Source organism: Ranitomeya variabilis, chromosome 7, assembly GCF_051348905.1.
Source record: "Ranitomeya variabilis isolate aRanVar5 chromosome 7, aRanVar5.hap1, whole genome shotgun sequence".
NCBI lineage: Eukaryota > Metazoa > Chordata > Amphibia > Anura > Dendrobatidae > Ranitomeya > Ranitomeya variabilis.
The window spans coordinates 149,605,024-149,627,816 of record NC_135238.1 but is presented as its reverse complement, the minus strand read 5'-3'; the positions used below and the strand labels follow the sequence as shown (position 1 = coordinate 149,627,816).

The following is a 22,793-nucleotide window of genomic DNA, read 5'->3' as shown; positions in this document are numbered from 1 at the left end:
GGCTGAGTCCAATCAAGAATAGCTCGGACCTTGACTGGGTCCATCTCCACAGCAGAAGGGGAAAAAATGAACCCCAAAAAGGGAACCTTCTGTACACCAAAGAGACACTTTGAGCCCTTGACAAACAAAGAATTTTCACGCAAAATTTTAAAGACCAACCTGACCTGCTCCACATGCGAATCCCAATTATCAGAAAAAACCAAAATATCATCCAGATAAACAATCAAAAATTTATCCAGATACTTCCGGAAAATGTCATGCATAAAGGACTGAAAAACTGAAGGCGCATTGGAGAGCCCAAAAGGCATCACCAAGTACTCAAAATGACCTTCGGGCGTATTGAATGCGGTTTTCCATTCATCACCTTGCTTAATGCGCACAAGGTTGTACGCACCACGAAGGTCTATCTTGGTGAACCACTTGGCACCCTTAATCCGGGCAAACAAGTCAGACAACAGCGGTAAAGGATACTGAAATTTGACAGTGATCTTATTTAAAAGCCGATAATCAATACAAGGTCTCAAAGATCCGTCCTTTTTTGCCACAAAAAAGAATCCCGCACCAAGAGGGGAAGAAGACGGACGAATATGTCCTTTCTCTAGAGACTCCTTGATATATGAACGCATAGCGGTATGTTCAGGTACCGACAGATTAAACAGTCTTCCCTTAGGAAATTTACTGCCTGGGATCAAATCTATAGCACAGTCACAGTCCCTATGAGGAGGCAGTGCACTGGACTCAGACTCACTGAAGACATCCTGATAATCAGACAAATACTCCGGAACTTCCGAAGGCGTAGAAGAAGCAATAGACACAGGCAGGGAATCCCCATGAATACCACGACAGCCCCAACTTGAGACTGACATAGCCTTCCAGTCCAGGACTGGATTATGGGTCTGTAACCATGGCAGCCCTAAAACAACCAAATCATGCATTTTATGTAAAACCAGGAAACGTATCACCTCGCGGTGTTCAGGAGTCATGCACATGGTAACCTGTGTCCAATACTGCGGTTTATTTGCTGCCAATGGTGTAGCATCAATACCCCTAAGAGGAATAGGATTTTCTAATGGTTCAAGAGTAAAACCACAGCGTTTAGCAAATGAGAGATCCATGAGACTCAGGGCAGCACCTGAATCTACAAACGCCATGACAGGATAAGATGACAGTGAGCAAATCAAAGTTACAGACAGAATAAATTTAGGTTGCAAATTACCAACGGTGACAGGACTAACAACCTTAGCTATACGTTTAGAGCATGCTGAGATAACATGTGTAGAATCACCACAGTAGTAGCACAAGCCATTCCGGCGTCTATGAATTTTCCGCTCATTTCTAGTCAGGATTCTATCACATTGCATTAAATCAGGTGTCTGTTCAGACAACACCATGAGGGAATTTGCGGTTTTGCGCTCCCGCAACCGCCGGTCAATTTGAATAGCCAGTGCCATAGTATCATTCAGACCTGTGGGAATGGGAAAACCCACCATAACATTCTTAATGGCTTCAGAAAGGCCATTTCTAAAATTAGCGGCCAGTGCACACTCGTTCCAATGTGTCAGCACGGACCATTTCCGAAATTTTTGGCAATACACTTCAGCCTCGTCCTGCCCCTGAGACATAGCCAGCAAGGCCTTTTCTGCCTGAATCTCAAGATTGGGTTCCTCATAAAGTAAACCGAGCGCCAGAAAAAACGCATCAAGATCAGCCAATGCCGGATCTCCTGGTGCCAGCGAAAAAGCCCAATCCTGAGGGTCGCCCCGTAAGAACGAAATAACAATTTTTACTTGCTGAGCAGAATCTCCAGATGAACAGGGTCTCAGGGACAAAAACAATTTACAATTATTCACGAAATTCCTAAACTTAAACCTGTCTCCGGAAAACAGTTCAGGAATCGGTATTTTAGGTTCTGACATAGGATTTCTGATAACATAGTCTTGTATGCCCTGCACACGAGTAGCCAGCTGGTCCACACTTGTAATCAAGGTCTGGACATTCATGTCTGCAGCAAGCATAGCCACTCTGAGGTAAAGGGGAAAAAGAAAAAAAAAAAAAAAAAAAAAAACTCAGAATCTTCTTTCTTATAATCCCTCTTCTGCAATGCATTAAACATTTAATACTGGCCTGGCAAACTGTTATGACCCCAATGGCGAGGGTCTCAGAGGAACGTGGAAGTCTGCAGAATACAAAAATCCAGCTCATAGGGCAGTGGTAACTGGGTTGACCATATATCTACTCCTAACGCCAACACTAGAAGTAGCCGGGGATCATTCCTACGTTGATTCTAGATGACACGCGCCAGCCGGAGAATCTAGCTACCCCTAGTAGAGGAAAACAAAGACCTTTCTTGCCTCCAGAGAAGGGGACCCCAAAGCTGGATAGAAGCCCCCCACAAATAATGACGGTGAGGTAAGAGGAAATGACAAACACAGAAATGAACCAGGTTTAGCACAGAGAGGCCCGCTTACTGATAGCAGAATAAAGAAAGGTAACTTATATGGTCAACAAAAACCCTATCAAAATCCACACTGGAAATTCAAGAACCCCCGAACCGTCTAACGGTCCGGGGGGAGAACACCAGCCCCCTAGAGCTTCCAGCAAAGGTCAGGATGTAGATTTGGAACAAGCTGGACAAAAATACAAAACCAAAACAAATAGCAAAAAGCAAAAGGCAGACTTAGCTGATATAACTGGAACCAGGATCAGTAGACAAGAGCACAGCAGACTAGCTCTGATAACTACGTTGCCAGGCATTGAACTGAAGGTCCAGGGAGCTTATATAGCAACACCCCTAACTAACGACCCAGGTGCGGATAAAAGGAATGACAGAAAAACCAAAGTCAAAAAACTAGTAACCACTAGAGGGAGCAAAAAGCAATTTCACAACAGTTTATATGCGATCATGAATCGTGGTATGTGTTAAAGGGGGGGCCCACTGAGACTCTTTCGCCCGGGGCCCTCAAAAACCTGGAGCCGGCCCTGGATATGCTAATGACACTCAGCTCCTGCTCGCAGCAGAGCAGGAGCCGAGTGTCATGCGTCTGTGCTCCGATTTTCTTGCACAGGGAGGATCGGAGCACAGCTGCGGAGGAGGCGGAGAAATGAATTTCTCCATCTCCTCCATTGCTGGGGTCCGCTTATAATGCGTTATGATATATAATGATGTGCGTTGTCTCACTCGCACCCATAGGCTTATATGGGTGCGAGTGAGCCGAGAGTTTTCCTCTGTCCAGGACAATCTCAGCATGCTGTGATTGTCTCGGACCGAGGAAAACGGCCGACAAAAAGTCGGCTGGTGGGAGCTGCCCCATAGCTTAATATTGGTCCGAGTGCAATGCGATTTTTTATCGCATTGCACTCGGCCGTTTAAAACGCCAGTGTGACGCCGGCCTAAGGCTGCATTCTGGGAAGGTGGCTCTTACGTTTAGTATCCCTAGAAATGCTGAAATAATCACTTTTATAAATTTGGCATCATACCTCTATTGAGTAAGGGACGTATGATTTGTCCCTGACTGAAGCGCCTCGCAGCCGTCCATCATCCCACCTGGTGCCGCCTCCTCTCTGTCATGACGTCACCGGCGCCTTCGTGTAGCTGAGGCCCCAGATCCCGCCCCACAGTGTGTTATGATGTATTCACACTGCGGGGATGCGAATCTGGCACCTGCGCATTGGAGCTCCATTGAAGATAGTGCCGATGTATAGTGCCGATGTCTCGCAAAACTTCACAAACCTCGTGAGACTTTGGCACTATCTTCAATGGAGCACAGTGACCTGCTCCACTGCGCAAGCGCCAGATTCCCAGCCCCGCAGTGTGAATACATCATAACACACTGCGGGGCGGGATCTGGCACCTCCGCTGTGCGCAGGCGTGATCTACTCACATCACTTGATGTAAGTTGCAGGGCAGCGCGCACGGCGCATGCCCGAGAAATGATTGCAGAGCGCAGGATAATGGACGGTTGCGAGGTGCTTGAGTCAGGGAGAAATCATACCTCCCTGACTCAATAGAGGTATGGCGCCAAATTTCGAAAAGTGATTAATTCAGCATTCCTAGGGATACTAAACACAAGAGCCACCTTCACAGAATGCAGCCTTAGTGCTGCTGAAGGTGGCTCTTTTACTTAAAAACGCCCTGGGGGTGACAGGTTCCCTTTAAGTGGTAGTTGGAAACTACTTTTTTAAAAACACTTCATAGACTAGTGTTATGAATTTTAGTAACATACTGTAGTTATTATATCCTCACTTATGTGCTGTTGCAGGTCACATGGCGCTTAGTTACTTATTGTGGCAAGAAGGCTGATTACAAGCAATATATCATGCCGAAAATGTTCCCATGCTTTGACCTTCCATCAAATTATGTGTTCTCGTAAATTACCTCATGTAAAAAGGCAATTTAAAGCGTAGTTCGCAGTGAGAGAAAGCGCTTCGTCTGCTCAAGTATCTGCTACATGTTGTTTAATTTTTATGTCATTTTCTATTTTTTATGCTGATATTGTAAAAAAATGGAAAGAAAAATAAAAAATACTTGTTTATTTTTCAGATTTTTTTTACTTTTTTTATGAAAGACTGCTAAAATCATTTTAAAATGCATTCCCCTTTCGTGTAAATTATGTTTACATCATTTCGACTGAGGTGTGTTAGTAAAATGTATTCGGACTGGCAGTGTTTCTTTTTATAACATTTATTTTTTTATTTATTTTTTCTTGTTTTTCTTATTAATTTATTTTTTTCATTTATTTCACACAATGTGCCCCCCCCCCCCATAAAGTTTTAAAAGATCTTTGAGTGGGGTGGGCTGGTGAAGCAATTTAACATATTATAACATAAATTTTATTGCTGATTTCCTCTGTAACTAGGGCTGATATATTAGCCCTAGTTAAAAGGAAAAAATCAGCCTTCTGCCTGCATAACAGAGCTGACTGGGTCTCATACGACCCAACAGACCTTGCTGGGAAAACAAAAGTAATGTAATTGTCCATGGGGAGTCTGGCTGTGTCTGGCAGCCGGCTGCACACTACAGCAGCTTCACAATATCATGCAAGCAGCATTCTCTACGTTGACATTTTAAAACATCAGTGCAGAGTAAAGAACCACCCATATATCTAAAGTCTAGGTCGTTCAGAACATAAAAGGAGATTGATTCCTGATTTATCTAAGATTGTATTACTTTTGTTTTCCCATTACCAAACAAAATATTATTTCATCCAAATGTAGCCGATACACAATTTTTTCCAAAATATCCTTATTCTTTAAATATTCTTTGCAATCTGTTCACCAAATATGTAGGATGCTGTGCTGTCCAATAATATTAACTATAACTTAGTAAGTGGTGGAGGATCAGGAGTTTGTTCCCACTGACTCGTTTCATGGCTGCCTCCCATTTCTTTACCACCTGTTGTAATGTGCATGTTACTATCACAGAACCTGATCTTATCTAGTCAGAAATAGATATAAATGTTTTCTGCATGCCTAATCTTTATGCATCTTGCAGTGTTACATTTTCTAAAACCATCTCAGCAATCTTATAGCAAAGAAATGCTACTAAAGGTTCACGCAAAGCCTGAGGCCCAACCTTTGGGGGCCAATCGTTCCATGAAGAGAAATGTAAAGAAGTGAATCTGTCAAAGTTCATTAGTTTATGGCTTCTCCGAGGTGAAATGTATTATCTGTGTATGTAAATGTAAGACAACTGAAGATTGCTTGGTGTTTCTTTTTTTAATGAACAGCAGAATAGAAGATCTGGTGGTTTTCTTATATTTATTTATATAGAATCCTATACTGAAATAAATCAAATATCCAAAGACAGAAAACACCATGCCAGTCTAAAGATGACTTTAGAAAAATCTAAGAATAACCAAGAACACATTCATTCTTCTTTAAAAAAAATAAATAAATAAATAAAATACTTTTCTATTGTGTTTTTTGTTTATTCTTTAGGTCTTACCTTTCTCTGCAAAATTCACAATGCTGAGTTCTGTGATTCTCGATGGAGAGATGATAACTGGATAAAATGATCCCACTAGGTTGACTGGAGGACCTATAAGAAAATAAGTAGACACATCGTGATGACTTCGAAACGCGTAGAATAAACCACCATCATCCTTTAACCGTATTTTGTATTCTGCATTGTCTGGCAGCGCGGATATAATCCACTATCTTCCTGGATAATAGCCTTGTTGTCATATTTCAATTTTTATGCAATTGCAGCCTTTGAGTAATTTTGTTGCAGTTGCTGTAAACTTTCTTATGTAAGTTTTTTATGTTTCCTTTTTTCATGTGTATGCAAGTCTATAAACACAAAAACTTTACTGTACAGATTTAGCCTTTTTAATTGTGTGTGGTTTGAAAGGGTTGTACAAAGAATTAGTACTGATCATTTATCTTTGTATACATTTTTATGTAAGCATACACAGCATGCCGAGTCTCAGGACAATCTGATATGTGTAAAAAAAAATAAAATAAAATAATTTACAAAAAAGAATCCATAGAAAACAGTGTGGTCACTGATCAATTAAAGGGAATCTGTCAGCAGGTTTTTGCTATGTAATGTAAAGACAGCATGAGGTAGCCACAGAGACACTGAATTAAACAATGTGTCACTTTTTTGGCTGTGTGCTGTTGTTTACTTACAATGGAGGCTTTATCACTAAGAGATAATCATTGCTGGACTACAACAGCCTGTGAGTCCTGGTCCGACCACATCCCCTTCTGTGATAAGCAGCTCACTGTCAATAGACTATGTACATTGTGTCAGTATTCATACCCTAGCACCTCCTGTGCACCAGAGGGCAGCTCTTCCTTCTGAGCTGTTCAGCTCACTGGACAGTTCCGTGCTAATCCGAATACTTGTGCCAATGTTGTTGCTGATGTCTCCACCCTGAGTTTCCTGTTGGTTACCACTCTGACTTTCTGATTGGCTCATCCTGATTGCACACCCTGTTTAACCCCTTAACCCGGAGGTATTTTCATTTTTGCATTTTCTTTTTTTGGTACCCTTCTTCTCAGAGCCATAACTTTTTTATTTTTCTGTCAATATGGCCATGTGAGGGCTTGTTTTTTATGGGATGAGTTGTGCTTTTGAACGACATCATTGGTTTTATCATGTCGTATACTAGGGAATGGGAAAAAAATGCCAAGTGCAGTGAAATTGCAAAAAAAGTGCAATCCCACATTTGTTTTTTGTTTGGCTTTTTTTACTAGGTTCACTAAATGCTAAAACTGACCTGCCACTGTGACTCTCCAGGTCATTAGGAGTTTATAGACACCAAACATGTCTAGTTTTTTTTTTATCTAAGTGGTGAAAAAAAAATCCAAACTTTGTTAAAAAAATTGCACCATTTATCCGATACGCGTTGCGTCTCCATTTTTCGTGATCTTGGGTTCAGTGAGGGCTTATTTTTTGTGTGCCGAGCTGACGTTTTAAATGATACTATTTTGGTGAAGATACGATCTTTTGATTGCCCGTTATTGCATTTGAATGCAATGCCACAGCGGCCAAAAAAAGGATTTCTAGCATGTGACTTTTTTTCTCGCGATCACGTTAATCCTTTTCTTTTATTGATAGATCTGGCAATTCTGAATGCAGTGATTCCAAATATGTGTATATTTGATTTTTTTATTGTTTTATTTTGAATGGGGCGAAAGGGGGGGATTTGAACTTTTATATTTTTTGTATTTTTAAACACTTTTTTTAAAAACTTTTGCCATGGTTCAATAGTCTCTATGGGAGACTAGAAGCTGCCATAACCCGATCGCCTTAGCTACATATAGGCGATGATCAGATCGCCTGTATGTAGCTGAATTACTCACTTGCTATGAGCGACGACCACTGGGTGGCGCTCACAGCAAGCCGGCACTGACAACCATAGAGGTTGTCTTCAGTAGACCTCTGGTTGTCATGCCAACCCACTGGTGACCCGCGATCACGTGATGGTAGTCTTTGGTTTGGGGATTTCTGGTGCATTTGTTAAATGCTGCTGTCAGCGTTTGACAGCGGCATTTAACTGGTTAACAGCGGCGGGTAGATCGCGATTCCACTCGCGGCTGTTCCAGGCACATGTCAGCTGTTCAAAACAGCTGGCATGTCCTGGAAAAGATGTGGGCTCCGGCGGTGAGGGAGGGTGTCCGACATCAGCTTACTATTACGCCTGATGTCGAAATGGGGTTAAACTTGGCCTTGCTTTCCTTTCCTTGAGTGATTATTGAGCTACCAGCCTCTAGTCAAGCTTCCTTCCACCCGCTGCTTATTACTTTAAATAATACTGCTGCTCCTGATATTGACCTCTGGCTTCCCTGACTACAATTCCTGCTTATTCCTTCAAACTACATTGCTGTTTCTGCATACCGACTCCTTGGCTGTCCCAGACTATACTACCGGCCGGTGCTGTCCCTAGTGGTTGCAATATCACTACTAGTGTTGAGCATTCCGATACCGCAAGTATCGGGTATCGGCCGATACTTGCGGTATCGGAATTCCGATACCGAGATCCGATACTTTTGTGGTATCGGGAATCGGAAGTTCCCAGTGTATGGTTCCCAGGGTCTGAAGGAGAGGAAACTCTCCTTCAGGCCCTGGGATCCATATCCATGTAAAAAATAAAGAATTAAAATAAAAAATATTGATATACTCACCTCTCCGGAGACCCGTGGACATCACCGCTGGTAACCGGCAGCCTGCTTTGCTTAAAATGAGCGCGTTCAGCACCTTCCATGACGTCACGGCTTCTGATTGGTCGCGTGCCGCTCATGTGACCGCCACGCGACCAATCACAAGCCGTGACGTAATTCTCAGGTCCTAAATTCCTACAATTCGGAATTTAGGACCTGAGAATGACGTCACGGCTCAGAAGCCATGACGTCATGGAAGGCCCTAAACGCGCTCATTTTAAGCAAAGAAGGCTGCCGGTTACCAGCGGTGATGTCCAGGGGCTTCCGGAGAAGTGAGTATATCAATATTTTTTATTTTAATTCTTTATTTTACACAGTAATATGGATCCCAGGGCCTGAAGGAGAGTTTCCTCTCCTTCAGACCCTGAGAACCATCAGGATACCTTCCGATACTTGGTGTCCCATTGACTTGTATTGGTATCGGGTATCGGTATCGGCAATATCCGATACTTTTCGGGTATCGGCTGATACTATCCGATACCGATACTTTCAAGTATCGGACGGTATCGCTCAACACTAATCACTACTCCAAACCAGGTCAGTCCATAACACATAGAGATGTGGACAGAGGCAGCTTTTTAAGCTCTGCTTCCTACTGCATCTAAAAACTCTAATTAACTGCCACACCCAGTAAACTAAGTCATACATCATTGGAATCAGGCTCACTTGCTCTATTATGCTACTCTCGATTAAATAGCGAAAACATGTTGACAGATTACCTTTAAAGGGATGATCCAGATGGGGCCTGAAGGGAGAGACCTGAATATTGGCTCTTCCAGTCAGCCTTTCCCTGATCCACTCACATGGGAGAGACATGTCAATCACCTGGAGTGATGCGGAGAGAAGCCGACTGAGGGTGGTACCGGACTATTCACATCCATTACTATAGTCCCTTTTCAAATAATGTTTATGTTTAATAGTCCATATTTGGGTAGGATAAATTAAGTAACATGTTCCTTTTAAAAAGACAAAGGTCCCAATTCATCATGTTTTTCACGCTGGTCTTAATGAGGGGACAGGATGGAGTGTGAGGTGCCTGATTCATTAAGAGATCTTTTAACCCTTTTGCGTATGAGCCTGTTTTCATCTTCCTGACCAGGCCAATTTTTTCATTTCTGACCTGTGTCAGAACAGTGAGGTAATAACTTTGGAACTCTTCAACACGATTTCAGCTGAAAGAGGCAATACCCCATAAGTGGCTGTACAGTACTCCATTGCCACATGGCAAGACTCAGAAGAGAAGAAGCATGACTCTTGGAGAACACATTATCATAGAATAGTTTACGCACTCCATCTTCACAGGCCTTAGTGCCAAAAGAGCATAATCCCCCTCCAATCACCCCATTTTGGAAATTGTATCATTCTGGGAATGTATCTGCAGGTGTAGTGATTTTGACTCCATGGTTGTTTTCCAGAAACAAGCAGCAATGGATATTGCTTAGTGAAAATTGCAAACTGCCATTGTACCGTAGTATCCAGCACATTGTAATGCCCAGTATGTTGTAGTGCCCATATATTGCAGTGACCGTACATTGTAGTGCCCAGTCCATTGTAGTGTATACAGTGTACCCAGCTTTTGCTGCTGGAGGTACAGAGCCCGTAAATTAAGCAGGCTCTCATCGCTACAGAAATGCCAAACATGTGGACACTAAATGTAGTGTAGGCACAAAATTTGCTGCATTTTATTTTTTGGGGGGAGGGAGGAAGCCATAGCATTTTACCAGAGGCTTTGTCCTACCAGTAATGTGGAAGCCCTGTATATTTCCATTGACAGATGACAGACCTGAGTGGGGACATGTTTTTTTTTTGTGAATTGAGTTGAAGATTTTATTGAAAAAATTTGACAAAACATTTTGGATCACATTTATCCTGCGCTATACACAGAGCAGTGACATCGGGGGTTTCAATCTAAATCTCCAAATTATATGATTCATATGAAACTCCTGAGGGATCTAATCACTATAATGAGGCAGCAGAGTTACTCTATACTCCATCTGGCCTCTGTTCGACGGTGTCCATCTTTAAGAAGTGCAAAAAAACTGTGGTCGACTGCTCTTCTATGAACTCTTAAAAAGATGGACACCACCGAATCATAGGCTAGACAGCGACCACAGGGTCTCCATCTACTTCTTTATAGAAGGTTCCATCAGAATCACGTATTTCAGACTTTGCCCCGATGTAAGCACTCAGCATAGCGTGGTGCGCAGGATAAATGTGCGTCGAGCCTGACTGTGATCTTTGGGATGCAGAATGATCAAATCAACAGCATGTGAAGAATTGGTTTTATTTATTTTTTATAAGATGTGTGAAAATGGCAAAAGTCACAACATTTTTGTGCATCCTTACGTTGCAGAAAATTTTTTCCAATCTTTTAACTTATATAAAAGTTTTGATGAATCTGGGCCAATAGCTAAATTCTGTTGACGTGCCTATAGACACTAGTTTTGAAACATGAGATCCAATCGTATCATAGCATATCATGCATGCTATACATTGACTGCAATGGCACATTACTTTTGTTGTTGCACCATTTGCTTCTGTACTTAAACAAGTTTTACTTTTTGATACAATTTATAATATTTATAAATTTTGCTTACCAATGAATGTGCTCCCCACTACGAGAGGAGCCAGTGGATAGTGAGATTTCAGCTGGAGGAGCTCGGTTAGACATGATGGAGTAATCCATGTGCTCTTTTCACCTTGTAGAACCAGGGTTCTCCGTTTTTGGTCATCCATCCCCTGGACAAAGACAGTAAATAACATTTGAAAACTTTAAATATAAAATATACCAGGGGACATCTTTAAATATCAGTTCTCTAAAATGTTATTATCAGAAACCTACAGTAATTGCTTCATTTAACCTTTATTCTGAAGTCTATCACATAATACAAGCTGCTAAAATAGTAAGTCAGCAGCTTGCTGCAGAGGCTGGAGGGGAAGTGAGTAGAATTCAAAATGTCCTGATATATTTTCTAGAATGTAAAAAGTTAATCATTTTAATTGAGGCTTTTTTTGTTTGAAATTTTTGATTCAATAGATCCAGTGTCATTCCATAGGCATGGTCAAGTTGAAGTACTGTAAAGACCAATAACTACTGTGATGCCCAATATTAACCCCCTTCACGACATGCGCCGTACATGTACAATTTTTATGGGAATTAAAGCAAATCCCCTAATAACGTGATTTGCAAAGTTTCATAACTTTCAATGCTGGATAAAATGATAGAAAAAAAATAAATTTTAGTTACTCTTTAAAATGTATTTAAAATAATATTTTATATTCTGATGACACAATCACTTCGCTAAAAGAGTTTGTTCACTAAGGAAGAAGCCCACTAATCATTACAAGAGCCCAATTAAAATAAAAACCATAAATATTCTCCTTCCTCAGAGATGCCGTGCCAGTAATGTTGATGCCGCTATTCTCAGAGAGTGATGTGATTTGTTGTGTCACATGCAGGTTGCAGCCAATGAGCAGTCAATGTTAGGCAGCATGTTATCAATATTTTGACAGGGTGGATGTCCGCCATGGTAAAAAAAGTTCCGGGTGCAGCTGATGAACCGCTCCAGTTGACATGTGACACAGCTTGGTTACGCCTGTGCGGGAGAAGAATTTTTTTTATCGGGCTCCTGGAATGACTAAGCTGGAGGAGTCCGATAGTGGACAACTCCTTATGGTGGAGAAAACTTCTTCCCTGACATGTGTGAACACAGCCTCATAGGGGGTCAATTTGCACAACATTATCATTAATGTAACAGCCCTCACTATGTGACCCAAGCCCTAACCAGGAGTGGAGTTAATCAATAACTGAACTGAGATTCAACAGAAGCCATAAGATCCAGTTGTGACCACAGGTACTAAGCCAGCTAACCCTGATAACTTACAAGTTTTGATAATTTATCTTTTTTTAGATTTTGAAAGGGCTGGATGATTTCCTCAATACACATAACATTATGGGTTAGAGTTAATTTAGTGGCAAAATGTATAATTGGTGGGGAAAGGCTGAACTTGATGGACGTAGGTATTTTTTTCAACCTACAGTATGTGACTATGTACATTCGGGCATGGCTTCCCCTTTTTTGGCTGGGCATTATGTCTATCTATGTATAGCTTTCCACGGGCAGGTGTCTGAACAGCTGGGCCTGATTCTTGCTCTTCCCCTGTCTATATTGAGGTCTGCTGACACTAGGTGAGGATTAATAATAGAGATAAGACCATCCTGATTGGAGACACCTTGTCACGGTGGGATGGCTTTTACGCTTTTTTTATCATAACAATGTGAACTAAGTACTATATGTTATTCACATGTACTATTACTATTTATTTACTACAGGGTATTTGTTCATTATGTCTTTATCGTAGGTTTTGTGTGTTAGATGGCTACAGTGTGAACGTCTACCTACACATTGCCTTTTACCAACATATGTTCTGGCTCATTTTTGGGGGTTTTGTTTTAGTTTTTTGTACTTTGTACAAACAGGGACATGATCCGCTCTTTTTTTGGGCTGGGCATTTTGCCTGTGTATAGTTTTCCACAGGTAGGTGTCAGAATAGTCAGGTCAGGGTCCTGTTCTGCCTTCATCTACATTGAGGCCTCGTTCTGACTCCCATAAACTTACATTGTAAGAATCACTTGTGGGTCACGCAGTACGCAGCATGACCCGGCCAGTCTGCAGAGCGGTGACGTCACTGAGAAGAGAAGTACGGCGCTAGACACCAGAGAGCAGCGGTAGGTGAGTATAATAATACACTCACACTAAACTACAAGCACACACATTTAATGAATAAAAACTTAGTGGGAGTACTTCTTTAATGCTTTATGAAAAATGTTAGTAATACTAACTAAATACTTTTTAATAATTGTGTAAAAGCAGTCTTTATAGTACCAGCTCTACTTTACCATGAAGTAATTTTCTAGACCTAAGCTGTCGATTTCTGTATTTTTTTGTGTGTGGCTCTAATACTGCAAAAGATGACCTTTGTTATACTACACATTGTGACTATGTGTGTAATGATATACTTAAACCTGACACTTCATAGAATACAAAGTTGCTTTTTTTTTCTTTTCTTTTTTACAAATTTCCCTTCAGGTCATCAATTGTGTCAGAATGAACATTCTGAACATTTCCTGCACAGTATATTTTAAAAAAGAAATATGAGCATGATATTCTATATTTATACACTATAATACAGAAATTAATTCAGTTAAGGGAGAAATGAAACTTGAAGCTGGGTATGATGACCAGTGATCAGCTTGAGGTAGATATCCCTAAAGAAGGACTAAAGGAGCCATGTTTCCCCTTTACTTGGCCACTAAATGGGTTAATGAAGTGGTTGTAATTTCTGCCAGCGCCTCTGCATGGTTCACCTCATCCCACCATGATGTGCACGCTCTCATGTTTCTAAGGCCTGTTTCATACGTCAGTGGCTCCGGTACGTGTGGTGACAGTTTCCTCACGTACCGGAGACACTGACACACGTAGACACATTAAAATCAATGTGTCTCTGCACATGTCAGTGATTTTTCACGGACCGTGTGTCTGTGTGCAAAACACGGAGACATGTCTACGTTTCTCCGGCAGCACTGTCCGCAAAGCGTCCCGCACACGTGCACACGGAGAACAGTGTGCACTCTCCTCTGTGTGCACATTACTTAATGGACATTTTAGGCAGGAGGAATAGAAAAGTTGTACATCCAACACTAAGAGTGAAGTAAAAATCCAAAACCTTTATTTAATACATCTTTAAAATACTGAATAACAACTTATATGACTAAACACCATGGTAACTCATAATTTGACAAAAATCTGTACCATAGGTGAAAAAGGACCAACAAGACCTATCATCACGATAAGCACATAACGCGGAAAGAAAAAAGATGACAAATGGTCACACACAATAAATAGAAATACTATAAACTTTATTAATAGCATACCACAATATTAAAACCAGGTGAAAGGAGGGAAGGTAGTAACAGCACAAAAACCTCTGTTATAGAGTTAACAGGAAGGGTGCCACCAGGAATAACAGTCCTACAGGCTTATACATTATCAGAGTAGAAAAAATAAGCAAAAATAGGAAACAAATAATAAAAAACTAAATAAACAAAAATAATAATTTGATCCTACTGCAGTCAGGAATACCAAGCCAAATAACAACAGTTCACATATAAGATAGGTAAATACAAGAACCGCTATAGTGCTAACCTAATTGAAGTCCCATAGCCTATCAAACAAACATAGTAGATATTATTAGAGCAAGGTACCCACCGCACAGAGGACTGTAGTACTGGAGGCACGCTTCCACCCCAACGCGCGTTTCGGCGATCACACCTTCATCAGGGGGCCCCCTGATGAAGGTGTGATCGCCGAAACGCGCGTTGGGGTGGAAGCGTGCCTCCAGTACTACAGTCCTCTGTGCGGTGGGTACCTTGCTCTAATAATATCTACTATGTTTGTTTGATAGGCTATGGGACTTCAATTAGGTTAGCACTATAGCGGTTCTTGTATTTACCTATCTTATATGTGAACTGTTGTTATTTGGCTTGGTATTCCTGACTGCAGTAGGATCAAATTATTATTTTTGTTTATTTAGTTTTTTATTATTTGTTTCCTATTTTTGCTTATTTTTTCTACTCTGATAATGTATAAGCCTGTAGGATTGTTATTCCTGGTGGCACCCTTCCTGTTAACTCTATAACAGAGGTTTTTGTGCTGTTACTACCTTCCCTCCTTTCACCTGGTTTTAATATTGTGGTATGCTATTAATAAAGTTTATAGTATTTCTATTTATTGTGTGTGACCATTTGTCATCTTTTTTCTTTCCGCGTTATCTTTAAAATACTGTTGGAAGTAGTTTTTCTCATGTTTGTTTTGCAATATTTCTTACACTTGCCGGCACTATTGATTTTTGTAAAGCTTCTTGAAACAAAAGTGTTTTAAAATACACGGTTTATGGCTGTTAATTGGACAGACAAGCAATTGTCTTAAAACAGATTTCAATAAAGCTGATGACAGTGGGAAAGTAAATTCCTGATCACTTCCTTTGTATAAAAACAATTGTGGAATTGTTACAATGAGTCAGTTTCTGGCTCTTGTGAGAAAAGGTAGTACTTTTGCTTGTGATTGTGAATTGATGAGCACTAGTTTTGTAGGACATGCCAACTTTTAAAGCATTTATGCTTGAAAAAAACGAAAAATGCTCCAAGTTTGGTGATGGCACTAACTGAAGCAGAAAAAAACCACAGCATACATACAAAACATGCAAAAATACTTTTTTAAATGAAATGACATTTTTTTACTCAGAAAACCGAAGGTCAAGAAGCTCCGTGTGAACATACCCTAAGGCCTGCTTTCTTTGTGATAGTTATCTAGTTTGTGACTCTTGCAAACATGGTATGTTTTTTGTGCTCCTCAGCAGCTTTGGCATTTAACACTCCTGCAGCTTCAAGCAACACCTTGAGATATTTATGTCCTTCTAAGTGGGAAGGTCCAGTTTTGAAAAACAAATTCCTCATAGCTCTCATAAGCTGTTACAAAACTACAAGATTACTGACCAAACAAATTTTACAATTTGGTTTTGCTGCAGCTGTATTCTATACTCTGTCATGATCTCCATGGCCAGAGAACTAGCATAAGCCTCTATAGGAACAAGCTCTTGGAAGATGTAACTGTACTGACCATGAACTAAACCTACCGCATCATCTAGAAGTAGCCAGGTAGCATGTCCTACTTTTTATCCCTATATGCCCAGCGCCGGCCGGAGAACTAAATAATGCTAGCAGAGGGAAATATAAGACCTGACTCACCTCTAGAGAAATGCCCAAAAGGAGACAGAAGCCCCCCACATATATTGGCGGTGATATGAGATGAAACAACAAACGCAGCAGGAAAATAGTTTTAGCAAATTTGAGGTCCGCTTTCTAGATAGCAGAAGACAGAAAGCATACTTTCATGGTCAGTAGAAAACCCTAACAAAACACATCCAGAAATTACTTTAGGACTCTGGCATTAACTCATAATACCAGAGTGGCAATTCCTGATCAACAAGAGCTTTCCAGACACAGTAACGAAACTGCAGCTGTGAACTGGAACCAAAATACAAAAACAAAACATGGACGAATGTCCAACTTATCTAGTAGATGTCTGGGAGCAGGAACAAGCACAGAGAGGCTTCTGATAACATTGTTGACCGGCAAGCATCTAACAGAGAAGCCAGGTTATATAGCGACACCCAGATCTAATCAGAACAGGTGAACAGGGAAGATGATGTCACAAGTTCAATTCCACCAGTAGCCACCGGGGGAGCCCAGAATCCAAATTCACAACAGTACCCCCCCCTCAAGGAGGGGGCACCGAACCCTCACCAGAACCACCAGGGCGATCAGGATGGGCCCTATGAAAGGCACGAACCAGATCAGAGGCATGAACATCAGATGCAGTGACCCAAGAATTATCCTCCTGGCCGTATCCCTTCCACTTGACCAGATACTGGAGTCTCCGTCTGGAAACACGGGAGTCTAGGATTTTTTCCACAACGTACTCCAACTCACCCTCAACCAACACCGGAGCAGGAGGCTCAACGGAAGGCACAACCGGTGCCTCATACCTGCGCAATAACGACCGATGAAAAACGTTATGAATAGAAAAGGATGCAGGGAGGTCCAAACGGAAGGAAACAGGGTTAAGAATCTCCAATATTTTATACGGACCGATGAACCGAGGCTTAAACTTAGGAGATGAGACCCTCATAGGGACAAAACGAGAAGACAACCACACCAAATCTCCAACACAAAGCCGAGGACCAACACGACGGTGACGGTTGGCAAAAAGCTGAGTCTTCTCCTGGGACAACTTTAAATTGTCCATCACCTGCCCCCAGATATGATGCAATCTCTCCACCACCGCATCCACTCCAGGACAATCCGAGGATTCCATCTGACCGGAGGAAAATCGAGGATGGAACCCCGAATTACAGAAAAACGGGGAAACCAAGGTGGCAGAGCTGGCCCGATTATTGAGGGCGAACTCCGCCAATGGCAAAAAAGCAACCCAATCATCCTGGTCAGCAGACACAAAACACCTCAGATATGTCTCCAGGGTCTGATTAGTCCGCTCGGTCTGGCCATTAGTCTGAGGGTGAAAAGCAGACGAAAAAGACAAATCTATGCCCATCCTAGCACAAAATGCCCGCCAAAATCTAGACACAAATTGGGTTCCTCTGTCAGAAACGATATTCTCAGGAATACCATGCAAACGAACAACATTTTGAAAAAACAGGGGCACCAACTCGGAAGAAGAAGGCAATTTGGGCAGGGGAACCAAATGAACCATCTTAGAAAAACGGTCACACACCACCCAGATGACAGACATCTTCTGAGAAACAGGCAGATCTGAAATAAAATCCATCGAGATGTGTGTCCAAGGCCTCTTAGGAATAGGCAAGGGCAACAATAATCCACTAGCCCGAGAACAACAAGGCTTGGCCCGAGCACAAACGTCACAAGACTGCACAAAGCCTCGCACATCTCGTGACAGGGAAGGCCACCAGAAGGATCTTGCCACCAAATCCCTGGTACCAAAAATTCCAGGATGACCTGCCAATGCAGAAGAATGCACCTCAGAGATGACTTTACTGGTCCAATCATCAGGAACAAACAGCCTATCAGGCGGACAACGATCCGGTCTATCCGCCTGAAACTCCTGCAAGGCCCGCCGCAGGTCTGGAGAAACAGCTGACAAGATAACTCCCTCCTTAAGAATACCTGTGGGGTCAGAGTTGCCAGGTGAATCAGGCTCAAAACTCCTAGAAAGGGCATCCGCCTTAACATTCTTAGAACCTGGTAGGTACGACACCACAAAATTAAACCGAGAAAAAAATAATGACCAGCGCGCCTGTCTAGGATTCAGGCGCCTGGCGGTCTCAAGATAAATCAAATTTTTGTGGTCAGTCAATACCACCACCTGATGTCTGGCCCCCTCGAGCCAATGGCGCCACTCCTCAAACGCCCACTTCATGGCCAAAAGCTCCCGATTCCCAACATCATAATTCCGCTCAGCGGGCGAAAATTTACGGGAAAAGAAGGCACAAGGCCTCATCACGGCGCAGTCAGAACTTTTCTGCGACAACACTGCCCCAGCTCCGATCTCAGAAGCGTCGACCTCAACCTGAAAAGGAAGAGTCACATCAGGCTGACGCAACACAGGGGCAGAAGAAAAACGGCGCTTAAGCTCCTGAAAGGCCTCAACAGCATCAGGGGACCAATTAGCAACATCAGCACCCTGTCTAGTCAAATCGGTCAATGGCTTAACGACATCCGAAAAACCAGAAATAAATCGACGATAAAAGTTGGCAAAGCCCAAAAATTTCTGAAGACTTTTAAGAGAAGAGGGCTGCGTCCAATCACAAATAGCTTGAACCCTGACAGGATCCATCTCAATGGAAGAGGGAGAAAAAATATATCCCAAAAAGGAAATTCTCTGAACCCCAAAAACGCACTTAGAACCCTTGACACACAGAGAATTAGACCGCAAAACCTGAAAAACCCTCTTAACTTGCCGGACATGAGAGTCCCAGTCATCCGAAAAAATCAGAATATCATCCAGATACACTATCATAAATTTATCCAAAAAATCGCGGAAAATATCATGCATAAAGGACTGGAAGACTGAAGGGGCATTAGAAAGACCAAAAGGCATCACCAAATACTCAAAGTGGCCCTCGGGCGTATTAAATGCGGTTTTCCACTCATCCCCCTGCCTGATCCGCACCAAATTATACGCCCCACGGAGATCAATCTTAGAGAACCACTTGGCCCCCTTTATGCGAGCAAACAAATCAGTCAGCAACGGCAATGGGTATTGATATTTAACCGTGATTTTATTCAAAAGCCGATAATCAATACATGGTCTCAAAGAGCCGTCTTTTTTTGACACAAAGAAAAAACCGGCTCCTAAGGGAGATGACGATGGACGAATATGTCCCTTTTCCAAGGACTCCTTTATATATTCTCGCATAGCAGTATGTTCAGGCACAGACAGATTAAATAAACGACCCTTTGGGTATTTACTACCTGGAATTAAATCTATAGCACAATCGCACTCACGGTGCGGAGGTAGTGAACCCAGCTTGGGTTCTTCAAAGACGTCACGATAATCAGACAGGAACTCAGGGATTTCAGAGGGAATAGATGATGAAATGGACACCAAAGGTACGTCCCCATGAGTCCCCTTACATCCCCAGCTCAACACAGACATAGCTCTCCAGTCAAGGACTGGGTTGTGAGACTGCAGCCATGGCAATCCCAGCACCAAATCCTCATGTAGATTATACAGCACTAGAAAACGAATAGTCTCCTGGTGATCCGGATTAATACACATAGTCACTTGTGTCCAGTATTGTGGTTTATTATTAGCCAATGGGGTGGAGTCAATCCCCTTCAGAGGAATAAGAGTTTCCAAAGGCTCTAAATCATACCCACAACGATTGGCAAAGGACCAATCCATAAGACTCAAAGCGGCGCCAGAGTCGATATAGGCGTCAGTAGTAATAGATGACAAAGAGCAAATCAGGGTCACAGACAAAATAAATTTAGACTGTAAAGTGCCAATGGAAACGGATTTATCAAGCTTTTTAGTACGCTTAGAGCACGCTGATATAACATGAGTAGAATCCCCACAATAGAAACACAACCCATTTTTCCGTCTAAAATTCTGCCGCTCGCTTCTGGACAGAATTCTATCACACTGCATGCTTTCTGGCGTCTTCTCAGTGGACACCGCCAGATGGTGCACAGGTTTGCGCTCCCGCAGACGCCTATCGATCTGAATGGCCATTGTCATGGACTCATTCAGACCCGCAGGCACAGGGAACCCCACCATAACATCCTTAATGGCATCAGAGAGACCCTCTCTGAAAGTAGCCGCCAAGGCACACTCATTCCACTGAGTAAGCACAGACCATTTACGGAATCTTTGGCAGTAAATTTCAGCTTCATCTTGCCCCTGCGATAGGGACATCAAAGTTTTTTCTGCCTGAAGTTCCAAATGAGGTTCCTCATACAGCAAGCCCAAGGCCAAAAAAAACGCATCCACATTGCGCAACGCAGGATCCCCTGGTGCCAATGCAAAAGCCCAGTCTTGAGGGTCGCCGCGGAGCAAGGAAATCACAATCCCAACCTGCTGTGCAGAGTCTCCAGCAGAACGAGATTTCAGGGACAAAAATAGCTTACAATTATTTCTAAAATTCTGAAAGCTAGATCTATTCCCTGAGAAGAATTCCGGCAAAGGAATTCTCGGCTCAGATACCGGAGCATGAATAATAAAATCTTGCAAATTTTGTACTTTCGTGGTGAGATTATTCAAACCTGCAGTTACACTCTGAAGATCCATTATTAACAGGTGAACACAAAGCCATTCAAAGATTATAAGGAGAGAGAAAAAAAAGAAAGACTGCAGCATAGACAGACTGGCAAGTGATCCAATTAAGAGCACAGAGGAAAAAAAAAAAAAAAAAAAAAAAAACTCTCAGCAGACTTCTTATTTCTCTCCTTTCTCAGCCAAGGATTTTAACCCTTTAGTTGGCCGGTCAAACTGTCATGATCTCCATGGCCAGAGAACTAGCATAAGCCTCTATAGGAACAAGCTCTTGGAAGATGTAACTGTACTGACCATGAACTAAACCTACCGCATCATCTAGAAGTAGCCAGGTAGCATGTCCTACTTTTTATCCCTATATGCCCAGCGCCGGCCGGAGAACTAAATAATGCTAGCAGAGGGAAATATAAGACCTGACTCACCTCTAGAGAAATGCCCAAAAGGAGACAGAAGCCCCCCACATATATTGGCGGTGATATGAGATGAAACAACAAACGCAGCAGGAAAATAGTTTTAGCAAATTTGAGGTCCGCTTTCTAGATAGCAGAAGACAGAAAGCATACTTTCATGGTCAGTAGAAAACCCTAACAAAACACATCCAGAAATTACTTTAGGACTCTGGCATTAACTCATAATACCAGAGTGGCAATTCCTGATCAACAAGAGCTTTCCAGACACAGTAACGAAACTGCAGCTGTGAACTGGAACCAAAATACAAAAACAAAACATGGACGAATGTCCAACTTATCTAGTAGATGTCTGGGAGCAGGAACAAGCACAGAGAGGCTTCTGATAACATTGTTGACCGGCAAGCATCTAACAGAGAAGCCAGGTTATATAGCGACACCCAGATCTAATCAGAACAGGTGAACAGGGAAGATGATGTCACAAGTTCAATTCCACCAGTAGCCACCGGGGGAGCCCAGAATCCAAATTCACAACAATACTCTAAGTGAATAATAAAAAAAGCAACCAAAAAATAATTGATTATTATCCTTGACAGATCTTTGCCTTGAGTTTGGAATATGGTGACCAATCTGTCATGTATGACCACTGGCAGACACAGTCAGGGGAGGGCCCTTGTGCAAGAACAATATATGGGCCATTTGCACGACCAAAGCTTACCATGATTCACAACTCCACCTGCTTTGGAAATGAAAATGGGTCCTCTGACCTCTTGGGCGCCTGTGCGGTCACACAGGTTGCACTAATGATATGTACACTCACCGGCCACTTTATTAGGTACACCATGCTAGTAACGGGTTGGACCCCCTTTTGCCTTCAGAACTGCCTCAATTCTTCGTGGCATAGATTCAACAAGGTGCTGGAAGCATTCCTCAGAGATTTTGGTCCATATTGACATGATGGCATCACACAGTTGCCGCAGATTTGTCGGCTGCACATCCCAAAGATGCTCCATACAAGGCAGGATGGATCCATGCTTTCATGTTGTTTACGCCAAATTCTGACCCTACCATCCGAATGTCGCAGCAGAAATCGAGACTCATCAGTAGTGTTGAGCATTCCGATGCTGCAAGTATCGGGTATCGGCCGATACTTGCTGTATCGGAATTCCGATACCGGGATTCCGATACTCTTGTGGTATCGGGTATCGGGTATCGCAACAACATTAATGTTAAAATGTGTAAAAGAGAGAATTAAAATAAAAAATATCGCTATACTCACCTGTCCGACGCAGCCGGGACTTCAGCGAGGGAACCGGCAGCGTTGTTTGTTTAAAATTCGCGCTAT

The 22,793-nt window shown here is 42.3% G+C and overlaps 1 protein-coding gene across 2 annotated transcripts in view; it reads right to left on the bottom strand.

Annotated features, from left to right (window-relative positions):
* The window catches only part of LOC143784151 (aldehyde oxidase-like), a 181,190-nt gene that overhangs the window by 90,903 nt on the left and 67,494 nt on the right, over positions 1-22,793 (bottom strand). For both annotated transcript variants that reach the window (XM_077272025.1, XM_077272026.1), the window contains exons 2-3: positions 11,265-11,406; positions 5,945-6,037 (exon numbers count right to left, since the gene is read on the bottom strand). In XM_077272025.1, the coding sequence (XP_077128140.1) occupies positions 5,945-6,037; positions 11,265-11,403 (232 nt within the window). In that variant the 5' untranslated portion in view covers positions 11,404-11,406. The remainder of the gene's footprint in view (positions 1-5,944; positions 6,038-11,264; positions 11,407-22,793) is intronic.